This window comes from Lactuca virosa, chromosome 2 (assembly GCF_052849685.1).
Source record: "Lactuca virosa cultivar CGN04683 chromosome 2, Lactuca_virosa_CGN04683_v6, whole genome shotgun sequence".
Lineage (NCBI taxonomy): Eukaryota > Viridiplantae > Streptophyta > Magnoliopsida > Asterales > Asteraceae > Lactuca > Lactuca virosa.
In genome coordinates, this window is record NC_136427.1 from 289,806,652 (window position 1) to 289,819,809 (window position 13,158).

Below are 13,158 nucleotides of genomic sequence, written 5' to 3' on the forward strand. Positions count from 1 at the left end.
TGTATGGCAGGGCGAATGGGAAGAATCAAATTAGGCAGAAAGATGAAAGTTTCTCAAATCTGAAAAGATGGGAGAGTACTTTAGTATCATATTTTATGATCATCTTAATGATTATGGAACCATATCACAATTTGATTCTCTAAGGACATCTTAGTGCATTTGTATGGCTAAGAAGAGGATTCATGAATTGTTGGAATGGTTAAAATAGAGAAGATGTGTCATACTTCGTTCCAAAAACAAGTCTTAGAGTCATACTCCAAGATTGTAACTTGAGTGACACATCTTAAAGAAGGTTTATAACACTTGTCAAATGTAAGAGTAAAATGTTTTCTACTCTTGCACATTTGAGATTGGTAAGTTGTGATGTCTTGGATAAAGCAAAGACCAACTGACACCAATTATGTGAAGTGTTTATCTTGATAAGAATTAGCACTGACTCTTGAATATTTGTTTGTTTGTCAAGAAATGGTTCTTGACAAAGAGAAACTTATATGTCAAGGGGACAGTGGGAGTCTTAAAGGTCTTCAAAGTTTCAAGAGCTAATCAAGGATAAAACCTATAGTTTATCGCTAGCACACGACTTGAGGTTTGTAACCTATCGTGTTGACATAATTCTTGTTTCTGTGCCTATTCCGGTAAAGTTGACTATGTATGTGAGTTCTGTGAGTTCTCAATTGTGTACATAACAACTTGGAAGCAATGGTGGGCCCTTGGGCTACCAAGAGGCAAGAAATCAAGATTGAACAAGTTCAATCCATATGATTTTGAGTTTGTCACTAACCTTGTCTTGTGATTAAGGTTTTGACAAATTCATATGGATAGGAACACATACATCATAAAATCTAAGTGTCATAAGGTTTCTTTCCGATTCATGAAAATGATGGTGAGGAAACGCTTTCACTAAGTAGATTTTAAGTAGATAGCAATTGTGTTGTTTGCATTCTCAAAGTCGTTAGTGGAGCTTGTGTGGTTAACCAGCACACTAACATGGACTTGTGAGAAATGGCAAACAGGTCTAAACATTATGATTACGGCATCCCTCTTCATAATTGTTTAGACACACATGTGAGCTATCTAAGGAAAGATGTATGAGTCTGAGAAGCTTAGATAAAGTTTTGTCGAAGCATCTCGTATCAGAAGTCTGAACTTTGGTGATGAAAGTCAATTAAGTATTGATTTCTAGAAGTAGATTTCTGAGTACATGTCAAAGCTAGTGGGAGCATAATTGTTGTGCTAAATGATTATCATGCTAGTGGGAGCATAATCAATTATGATGAGTATTGTTAATTATAGAAAACAAGATTTTCACTTGGAAAAGGTTGTTTTGCTATAATTAAGGGAGAGGAGATTATACTTCATTTCAATCCTAAAAAGTTTAGATTGAGATTTTAATCATCATTAGTCAAGGACATATATATGAGTTTTATGTTGGAATGCTTCAAAATAAGGAAATTATATATATATATATTGCGTTCTCAAATTCGATTATGATTACGACATCCCTCTTCATAGTCGATTTTTGAAAACATGGCAAATAAAAATATTGTAGCAAAAGACTGATCTAGTATCAGGTCTTTATGTGAGACATCATGAATCGTGTCCCATATGCTTCGGGTATAGGATCGGTCACATGTGCTATAATATTTATCCGTTATAAATTTTTCAAAGTGCTTAGAGCATTAAGAGGGAAAAAGAAATAGAACCGGATATGACTAAAATGATTAAGAAATTGTCGAGGACAATATAAGGCTCACCAAAGATTGGTTGCTAAGGGACAGTTGGAAGTATAATGTTAAAATTTGGAAGGACCATATAGATATATTCTGAAAAGAGGTAGCTCTTGTTCAGATATGATAATCAAAATGGGAATATGGAAATTTTCCATACTGGGAGTTGGATATTAAGAATCTATGAGAAAGTTAGAAACTTTTATGCAAGAAGGATGTTCAAAGCAATGTACTTTGAATATGAGACTTCGTTTCCATGGAATTGATCTCCTTTGGAATACTCTGTAATGACTGTTGACAAGTTTTGTGACTTTTGTGCATAGTCATTGCAAAAGGATCAATGCATATAAGTTTGGAATCTAACAGATTACAGTAAATGACAAGAATTTGGTATTCTTACATTTACGGTAAGGATTTGGGACTGTGAAATGAGCATCATTGGAATCATGTTCAATTGATCTACTTCACAAAGTAAAAAGATCATAGACAAACATAGTGTGCATACTTGGTGTATGTCATGACTATTGTTTAGAAAACATAGTGTATATGCTTGGAGCATGGGACAACTATTGTTTTAATTCAAGTGTTAAGTTGATAAATCGAAACAGAATAATGTGGAATCAATATGGTGATGAATAAAAGGTGCTTTATTTATATTCATAAGTGCTGAGACCATATTGGATTCAATTATTCTTGTGTTTCACTTTGCATGTTTTGACTTCCATAATAACTAGGTTATTCTTTCCGAATGATTAAGTTATTCAAAGCATCCACAGTCGGTCATATGTTGGAAGTAGATATGAATCAAGACTGTCATGAGTTGGTTGTAGAGGTCTAAGATGTTGGACATGGCTACAACACTCATGAGTGCTCATAAGTTATGAGTATTGGATTCAACCCACGCTCACTTGCATCACTTCATGGAATTTATCTCGAGTGATCGTGAGACGGTAATATCATATAAGTCTTCAAACCTAGAGATATGAGTTGTTACCTATGAGTTGGTTGTACATTGATTGCACGAAAACGCATCAGTAACTTGATGTTATAAAACGTGCCTTTGTGTATAATTCAACAAGTAGTAGAAACAAGTATATGAGTCGAAGTTTATCTGTTCCTTCTAGTCCTTGGAGGATTAGAAGCGATATATGGGCCCCTCGATGATTTTGTTTTGACCTATGTACCGGGCCCGGTCAGAACTAAATTGATGTGTTCGATTAAGTTCTTTGTCAAACAAATCGGAAATCGGGAAACAAACTGCTGGACAATAAGTAAGACATTGTTCCATGTATTTGTCCGGCTAATATCATGAGAGCAGAGGATTATATGATCACTTATCTAAAATGACGCTTCATAGTTCAACAGGGTTTTGAGAGCTACGATTGCCGGTTGGTTCCTGAAGTCATATCTGCAAATATGTTATTAGACTCATCCAAGTGGGAGACTGTTGGATAAGGTGTCTAAGTCCATAACAATATTTGAGATGTACTTGACCCGACCCGGCATGGTCCATTTGGGTTGCACTTCACCCGAACAATTTGTTTGGATAATCTTTTGAGAATAGTATGTTCATGCTTTATTAATATATTATAAGTTATAATATATTAATATTAAATCATATTATTTAATTAGTATTGGTCATAAATTAATTTAGAATTAATTTGGTGATAAAAAAGGTGACTAATTAAATATGGGCTCTTGTATTTTATGTAGTGTGGGCTAATACTCATTTGGAATGGGCTTGGCATGCATGGGAATCCATGGATAGTCCATGGAGCTTTTAACCCATGGATCCTTGGAAAGGAAGAGTCATGGGTATTAGGGTTTACATGGATGTAACCCTAATCCTCCACACTGTATAAAGGAGCTTATGATGCTTGAAATGACACTAGTTGTGTGTGAACAAGAGTGGTGGCCTAATTTCTAGAGCACATATATTATTCTCTCAAGGTTCCAAGGTTTGTGGTGATTTGTGATTCCACTTGAGGCATTCACACTATTGGTGCTAGGCTCTCAAACTCCAAGCAATCAATCACTATCAAAAGGTATGTCATTCTTCTAGTATATTATGATTCTAGTTTGCATGTTATGCTAGTTAGGATGAAAACCTTGGAAATTCTTATTTGCATGTATTTTAGAGAAAACATAGATCCAAGGTTATTAGGGTTGCATGTACACCTTAGGAGTGTTAGAATGCTCAAAACCCAACAACAAGTACCATGGGCTACCCCCTATGGTCTTTCCTTGCAATGTCGAGGTTCAAATCTCGGTCTTACATACAAGTGTCAGGGACCAGATCCTGGTCTTTCATACAATTTCCAGGGGCCAGATCCTTGTCTGTCATGCAAGCATCATAGAGACAACTAGCATTCCACATAACAAGTAATGGGCTGACATTGGTGCTTTCGACCCATGGATATAGTGAGAAAACTCACCTCACGAACAGATAAGCAAACTGAATAACACGCCGCTCCGAGATCAACTCTACAAATCACCTTAATGTATTCAAGGACACAATCTCATCATATATGTCAAAATACCCCTAGGTCAAACCATAGTAAAAATCCTAATCAAAGTCAACTGAGTCAACCGAGTTGACTCGGTGAGTACGCGGGGCGTACTCCTTACATACGTGGGGCGTACTCCTTACGTAAGCGGGGCGTACTGCATGGTTGACCAGATTCGGGGAGCTGACCACATACGTGCAACGTACCCCTTGGTACGCCCAACGTACGCGGCTGCTCTCCACTTAAGCCATTAAGTGCTTAATCCTTAAGCACTTACGTCCAAAATCCAGATCTAGGCTCAAAAATATGTCCTTAACCATAAAGTTTCCAACTTTATGGTCTAGCATGGCTATTAAGACCTTAGTGTTTGAAAATGCCGGAAAAAACGGTTTTTGAAATTATGTTATAAAATTGATTTTTGAGCTCCAAAAACCATAACTTCTTTACCCATTAAGACAAACTAGCTATTGAATGGGAAGAAACTAGTAACCAAGAACATATTTTTATGACTTATCACACTCTAAAACCTCTGAAAGGACAACTCAAAATGTCTTGGAGTATCTCCTACTCACAAGATCAAGTTTGGGACAAAAAGGTGACAACTTTGACCTAAAACTAGATCCATAAGAAACATACACCAAGATTGAAGCTTTTTACCTTCACAAGATGCACAATGAAGAGAAAATGTTGGATCCAAAGTCTAGAGTGAAACACACTATAACCTTAAGGTTCTTCCTTCTACACCAAAGGCTCCAAAATGACACCAAAAAGGGCTCTTCAAGCTTCACAATGCACTCACACACTTTATGGTTTCAAAATGAGGAAGGGGGCTGAAGATAAGATGGTTCATGAGGCTATAAAGGTGCTTAAATAGGGTCCAAACCCTAAAAATTAGGGTTTGCACCCTGGCTATGTATGCCATGCGCACTAGCGTACACTCAACGTACTATCACGAAACCAGGTACGCCCTGCGTACCAAGGTGTATGCCCAATGTACCACGCTGTAACCGGAAATTACGAAAATGCCAATGGGGACCAATCTTGCAAATAAATCTCAACTCAAGGGTCAAAATGAATACCTGGAAATTAGATGTTACAAATATACTACATTTTCAATACAAATTTTTTTATTTCAATTCATTGAAATTATTAATTATCATACGTGTTATGTATATATCATTATATGTATATTATTTCTTTCTAACTTTAGTGTGTGGTTGAATTTAACAATTCATTGAAAAGTTTAACATCATTGTTTATAACCCAATATTTGAAAAGAAAGTCAATATGAATCAACAACACATTAAAGTTAGAAAGAAATAATATGCATATATGCATACCACATATGATAATTAATAATTTCAATGAATTGATATAAAAGGTGTTGTATTAAAAATATAGTATATTGATAACGATTCAAACAAGTAATAAGAAAAAACAACTACACGTAGTAGTCAAATACCAAAAAAAAAAAAACGAAATAGTAGCTTTTTGGCTGAAACAGTAGACAATTTTTGGTCTACGGTTTGGGAAACAATAGACCATCAAGAGGAAACCATAGACCATAAATTGAAACAAAATCCACCATATTTTACTTATTCACACACATGAATCGTTGCCCATAAAAACCTTCTCGTGAAGCATGATATGAAGTTTTTGTAAGATGTTTGATCAAAAATTCCAAATCTATCAAGATATTCTGATGGGTTTGTTCATCATGTTCTTGAGATCTTTATCTGGTTCATCAGGTGTTCATCGTGTTCTTGAGGCTTCTTCAGATTTGAGTGTATATGTGTGTGTGTGTTGGATTAGAACACAAACCCATATATGCATGTGTATGATTTCTTTTTTTTTGTTAGATCTGTTGTGGATGATTTATTCGGATTAAAAAACCTTTGATATCCTTTCTTTAAATTAAGTTTGCTCTTAAAAATCGAACATTAAATCGTTTATGGGGTTGTATTCTTCAAAAAACCGAAGTTTTGCTCAAGAAATCGTTTCAGATTTGCTTAAGAACACCATGACCGGAGGTTGAAGACGGTGAACAATGATCGGAGCATCGTCGGAGCTGCCAAATACGCCAGAAACCATCTAAACCTCCGATAGCAGGTCATAAAGATGTTTTTTTGAATAGTTCAACATGTTCAAGGGGAAAATATGGAAAAAAAAACTCAGTGACTAAATGTGTATAAATCAAAAAATATACTACCCTTTTAAGTCATTATCCTTTTATAATATTTTGATATCCCTCGAGTAAATGATCATTTTGTAGAGGGATAATGACTTAAAAGAGTAATATATTTTTCGATTTGTACACATTTTGGTCACTAAGTTTTTTTCGTTTACATTTACCCATTCAACTTGATAAACTGTACACATTCAGTCATTATGACCGGCTAGTCCAGGTTAGCCGGTAAAAATGACTTAATAGGATAATATATTTCTCACTTTGTACACATGTAGTCATTAATATTTTTTTTGTGCAAAATAAGTCATTTTTGTTTTTGTACTCATTCAATACTAATGAATGATTTCTTAAGGTTTTTCTCACTACATCTTACGTGAGACAATTATTAATGAAGTGTTTGGGGCTTTTGATGCTTATGTCCATCGTGATCTCGACTACTTGGTGGCTTAGGTCATGTGTTCTGAACGTCATAGCTTCTTCATGCAATCTCAGATTTTAACGATCTTTATATCCATGCGTTCATATTTTAGTCTACTACAACTTTCATTTAGATTACTCTCGTTAAAAGATAATATATTTTTACTAACGATCTTTATACCATACGTTTTTTTTTATGAATGCATGTATGAATGTTGTTTTTTTTTAAATCGTAAGTAAAACTATGTTACATTTTAATGAGAGTAATCTTAACGAAAGTTGTAGTAGACTCAAAAAACGAACACATGGATATAAATATCATTAAAATCTGATATCGTATGAAGAAGTTACGATGTTCATAACACAAGACCTAAGCCAAACCACAAGACATACACAACCAAACAATCGAGATCGCGATGAACATAAGCATCAACAACCGCAAACACCTCATCAATGATTGTCCCACGTAAGATGTCGTGAGAAAACCTGAAGAAATCATTCATAAATACTGAATGAGTACAAAAACAAAAATGACTTATTTTGAAACAAAAAAATTCTTAAGGACTAAATGTGTACAAAAAAATTAAGAACTAAATGTGTACAAAATGAGAAATATATTACTTTATTAAGTCATTTTTTCAGGCTAACTTATAGTAATCGGTCATAAGGACTGAACGTGTACAGCTTAACAAGTTGAAAGGGTAAATATTGATGAAAAAAACTCAATGGCCAAATATATAAAAATCGAAAACTCAATGACCAAATATATAAAAATCAAAAAATATGCTGCCTTTTAAATCATTATCGCTTTAGTAAAAAGTCCTAAAAAGCATGACTGTTTTTTCATTTTCTAGTTGAAAATGTTGTATGTATGTATCAAGTTAACAAAGTTGGGCTTTTACCAAACCAGAGCGCCGGTGGTTGGTGAGATCCAAGAAATCCCCAACTCTCAATTTCAAACTTAAAAATCACAAACGTTCGAAGCAAGAAGACTATGATGCAGTTTGGATACCTTCTTTAGTAGGACCCGAATGAGATCTACATTCGAATTTTAGAAAGTAAACAAGTCTCTGCGTTCTATCAAAGCCTTTTCCTTTTTCAAATTTGTCCACTTTTCTACCCACAATAATTCAAGAACTCAAAGGACGTCTTCAGGATTCTTCAACCGAAAGTTCTTTCACTTCCACATCTTCGAATTGTTCATGTAAGCTTTGATTTCGATTTCGATTTCGATGTTCTTTCTTTTTTGGTTCTGCTTCACTTTCAACAGATGTTTGTTTCATGGTTTTAATTTCACCCATTTCCCTCAAGTTTTTGTGCGTATTTGAATGCTTGTTCTAGGGTTTTTGTTTTAAGTATCTGATCAGCGTTAAAGGTATTTGCTTTTGAAGATACGATACTTCTATAATCAGTTAATTCGTTTTATTTTTTTCTGTCTAGAAATCAACTTGTATACAACAGTGACATTTACCATAATTATAATTGATTTTCCTGATGCCAGAGGAATTTGATGGAAGGATTGATCTGTTCGCGAATAATTCCTATTCGGGCTTATGGTAATCAGAGAAACACCCCCTTCTTTCCATCATATACATCGAGCAAAAGAAGAATCTTTTATGGTCCAATCAGAATGATGGGACCTTCCACATCACCCAACTCAAAAGCTGGCTCCATTAAGCCATTAACAGCCTCCTCATCAGACCTATTCGACAATACATTACCTTCCAAAGGTATTTCATCCATCATATATTTCACTTTTTATTAAATTAATCGAAATAGCATTGATTTAACTGGATCCTTCTTGAACACTTCAGATGTTCTTGATTTATGGCAGACAGCTGATGCTGTATGCTTTGATGTGGATAGCACTGTGTGTCTGGATGAGGGCATTGATGAACTTGCTGAGTTTTGTGGAGCTGGGAAAGCTGTTGCTGAATGGACTGCTAGGTTAAATCATTAATGTCTTTTGTGCTTAATTAAAAAAAATTATTTTTATGATTATATTAATTGGATTGTTTGCTTACAGAGCAATGGGTGGTTCAGTGCCTTTTGAAGAAGCCTTAGCTACAAGACTCTCTCTATTCAAACCTTCATTATCAACAGTTGAAGATTTTCTTGAAAAGAGGCCCCCAAAGTATGTTGCCGTTTCTTGCCTCTCAAATGAAAACCCTAATAAATTGGAAATATGAGATATGCAATGGTTGACTTTTATTTTATTTTGAATTGGTAGACTTTCACCTGGCATAATGGAATTGGTTGAGAAGCTCAAGGGAAGTGGTAAAGATGTATACCTCATCTCTGGAGGTTTTCGTCAAATGATCAATGTAAGCCATCCATTAATCAAATAACTACTTTTTTTAATGTTTATTTTCTTATTTATTTTGATGTATTTTGGTAGCCGGTTGCATCAATCCTAGGGGTAAAACCGGAAAATATATTCGCCAATCAACTGCTATTCAAGAGTTCTGGTGAGTTTGCTGGTTTTGATGCAAATGAGCCAACTTCTAGAAGCGGAGGAAAACCAACTGCAGTTGAACTAATAAGAAAGGTTAGCCTTTTTTTTTTTTGTCAGCTAAATTTACAGCTATCAGCTAACTTTTCAGCTAGTCTGCAAAACATAGCCTTAAATCAAATAAACTGTCTGAATTTTGAGTACATGGTGTTTTACATTGTTGTATACTTGTCTCACTTGACCTATTAAAACATGCTTAATGCATTAAGTAAAAAAGAAACACGCAATATATGTGTCTGGATAAAGTGCTTAATGTATTAAGCCCTTTAAATATTTTTAACACAAAGTTAATGAAATTGTCAGACTCATGGATACAAGACGGTAGTAATGATTGGCGATGGTGCGACTGATCTTGAGGTAAGAATAACTCGAAATCAAAATCTATTTGGTTTGTTGACAAAGTGATTTGACTTTAGAGATCCATTAATATTATTATTTTATTATTATTATCTTTTTTTTTTAAATAGGCTCGAAGACCAGGATGTGCGGATCTTTTTATTTGCTATGGTGGTGTCCAGCTTAGGGAGGCTGTGTCTTCAAAAGCGGATTGGCTAGTGTTCAGCTTCAAAGACCTTATAAACTCTTTGGAATAACTTCAAACCCGATTTAAAAATTGTTAAACATGATTTATATGATTTGCTTCATGGGTGAGCAAGTTTTTTAAATTATATTGTTTGGTAGATGCTTTGTTAAACTGTTTATAGCCATTTCAGAGAAGAAAATTAATTAGGTGAAACAAGGGGATTGAAGTTTAGAATTGGTTAGGTAGATTTTATGATTATAATTGTGTTCCAAAGTCATGTGGATCTTCTTTTTCTTTGTCCCAAATGATTTTATGTTTATATTGTAGGGTAAACCATAGCCTTAGTCGACTAAAATTTTAATCAAAATTTAAGATAAAATTACATAAATGGTCCATGTGGTTTATCAAAGTTCACAACATGGTACTTGTGGTTTCTAAAACTTGTGGTTGATTCCTATGGTTTATTTTTGTTACAAATTTAATCTAGAGTTACTATTATATCCTTTCCATTTAATTTTTTTTTTCATTTATATAATTTTACTTAAAAGTAAATAAATAAATAGAAACCCCATCCCACTCCTCATCTCTTCTTTTCTCTCTCGAAAACCTTCTCCCATGTTTACTTCGATGGTCGCCTTCTTCAACCCTACAATATGATTCCATCGTCGGGCTTCAACCCAACCACTATAGGACTTCAACACCGCCACCTCCGGTCTTCAAACCCTCTGTCTCCTTTTATATTCTACATGTAGGTGTGATACAGGTTACCCAGAGGTGAAGTTAAGCTTTTTGAAAGGTGTATGTAGCGTATTAAATCTATAGGTTGTCGGAGGTGAAGTGAAGCTTTTTGAAAGAGGTTATTGAGGCAATGGAACATAAGTCGTGTTTAATCATGTTGATGTTCCTGAAACTGAACCCAACAAAAACATTACTTTGGTTTCTTTAACTGATCGGACCCAATTGATTTGCTTCATACCTAGATAAACTAGTTCATGCCTCCACTTGGATCGAAACCTGTCTAAATAAAGAACAAGTGGATGTTGGGGGATACATGAAGGGGATCGAAACCTGTCTAAATCGGAATTGGAATCACTCCAAGCTTTTAAAATCGGAACAGAAATAATCGACGATTGAGCTAGGAGATACATGAAGGGGCGGTGGAGGATCACATAGAGAGTCTCTAAAGCTTATCTTCAAATAAATCCAATCACTAGAACAACCATCGTCGCCACTGTCAACTAAAGTTTCGCTCCAACTTCTCTTTCACCCCAAATAATTTCAAGGTCCAGGGTTTCTTGAAGCAGGCAAATCGAGTTTGAAAATCACTAACTCACGTTTAAGGCATCAACCTATGCCTTCTACAACTCGAACTAGTTTAAGAATCACAAACCAATTCGAGGTTTGGGGTTTCTTGAAGTAGGAAAATCAATTTCGGAAATCGTAAATCGCATTCAAGGCATCCACCATGCAGTTCAAAGAATCAACCCATGCCTTCTGCGAATCGAGTTCAAGATATACAAAGCCGGTGATGAGGATGAAGTGTGTGTGTGAGGGAGGAGGTGGTGGGCCCCATCAATTGTTAACTTCCTTTTAATAAAAAGTTAGTTAAAAAATATATAAAAAAAAACAAAAACAAAAACAAAAATGATATATTAGTCATTTTATGTGGCTTAAGGACCATTAATGTAAGTTTTAAAAATCACCATGTTTATCAAAAAAATTAACAGGGATTGAAATTGTGATCTCTAATAAACTAAAATGACCATTTATGTAATTTTATCAAAATTTAATGATTAAAGTTGGACAAATGATATAATTGACTATCCAATATGTCACTAACCTTGCATTCCATTGCATGATAAGATAATCAAGAAAAGGGAAGAAATTTGGACTCATACTTACGTTTTTAAACTAAAATAGAATAAAAGTAGAAGATAGATTATTCATATTTGATCTTAACAACATTGTACTTTCAATGTTTTGTTTACTATTCTACGGTTTTGGTCCTAAATATTCTAATGAACTCTACAAACTTATTTTCTCATCGTTTCATCGCTCTATAAACACGTATAACACTAGTTAATTAAGGTCTTAGTTAAACAATTCCCACTAATTCTTTTTATAGGTTTTATATAGACTTTATGTATAGTCTCTTATACATAATAAACTTTGACATCACCTCATCATTCATAATATGAAAATAAAAGAGTCTTTCACTAAAATATCATATTTTGAAGTTATATGTACCCACTTTTCCATTTTTTTCCTCGAATCACTAAATGACCATATAAGTCGTTAACAAGTCCATGAATTTGCATGGCTACTTTTTTTTTTACACAAAGGACACCTTATTACATAAAAGAACTTGGAAATTAGTGAATATATCCAAATTCACGAGCGCTAATATTTTTCACAGAGTAAAAAAGAAAACTGGAATTTATTTAATAAAAAAATCACTAGTAGACTCTAAAACTTGAAATTTAAAATCATGGTTAAGATATATTAAAAAAACATATAAAAATAAAAATAAAAGAAGGTGCGATTGAAATGGTTAAGATGAATTTGCCCATAAAAAAGGTGGTTGAAATTGTTAAGTTGTAAGTTTTCTAAATCATAGGTATGGTTGGCGCTTAAGGGTGTCGGGTGTGCGATCACATAGGGCCCATGTTGTGCAAGGGCCCGGGTTTTTTTTTTTGATAATCCGTCACTAATCTATCGTTAATCTCTAGCAAATCCATCACTAATATGTAACTAGTCATCAACATCGGTTGCTAATCTATTGATATCTGTTTGTAACATCCAGTTTCAGGATGTTTCTTATTTCAGGATAATAGACTATGATCAAGTAAAGGTCTCGGGCTTCAAGGGATATATTTTGGACTTTATTACATGTTGATAATATTGGTTAAATGATTTAAGCCCTTTAATTGTGTATCAGAACCAAAAGTTAAGTATGATTTAAGTCAAAAGTAATTGGATAGAATTGTGGGTCTAATCAATAGCTTTCCGTGCATATAAAGATTACTAAAAACGGGTTTAGAACGAAGACGTTATGGTTGTTTGAATAATTCGTTGAAATCTGAAAAACACAATTGGGCTCAACATGGGTTGGGACATAGGGCGCAACTCACCTGTATGGGAGCGCGAAGCGCTTTTAGGCCTAGTCCCTGACGGGTTTTAGGGTTTTGTGGGTTATTTAAACAACCTTTACCCGTTTTGGTCATTTCTCAGCCTCTCAAACCCTAGAATGTTCGTTTGGAGAAACTCTAGCTCTTTTGAGTGTT

The 13,158-nt window shown here is 34.4% G+C and overlaps 1 protein-coding gene across 1 annotated transcript; it reads left to right on the plus strand.

Annotated features, from left to right (window-relative positions):
• Positions 1-7,701: 7,701 nt before the first annotated feature.
• Positions 7,702-10,193, plus strand: PSP (3-phosphoserine phosphatase). The gene is made up of 8 exons (XM_079080883.1): positions 7,702-8,043; positions 8,341-8,569; positions 8,654-8,786; positions 8,866-8,973; positions 9,070-9,163; positions 9,238-9,387; positions 9,655-9,708; positions 9,819-10,193. The coding sequence occupies exons 2-8, from the start codon at positions 8,350-8,352 to the stop codon at positions 9,942-9,944; spliced, it is 885 nt and encodes a 294-aa protein (XP_078937009.1). The 5' UTR covers positions 7,702-8,043; positions 8,341-8,349; the 3' UTR covers positions 9,945-10,193.
• Positions 10,194-13,158: the final 2,965 nt, after the last annotated feature.

Coding starts and splice junctions, on each gene's coding strand:
- PSP (XM_079080883.1), top strand. CDS start 8,350: ATGGAAGGATTGATCTGTTCGCGAATAATTCCTATTCGGGCTTATGGT. Junction 8,787..8,865: donor GTTGCTGAATGGACTGCTAG/GTTAAATCATTA, acceptor GTTTGCTTACAG/AGCAATGGGTGGTTCAGTGC. Junction 9,709..9,818: donor ATGGTGCGACTGATCTTGAG/GTAAGAATAACT, acceptor TTTTTTAAATAG/GCTCGAAGACCAGGATGTGC.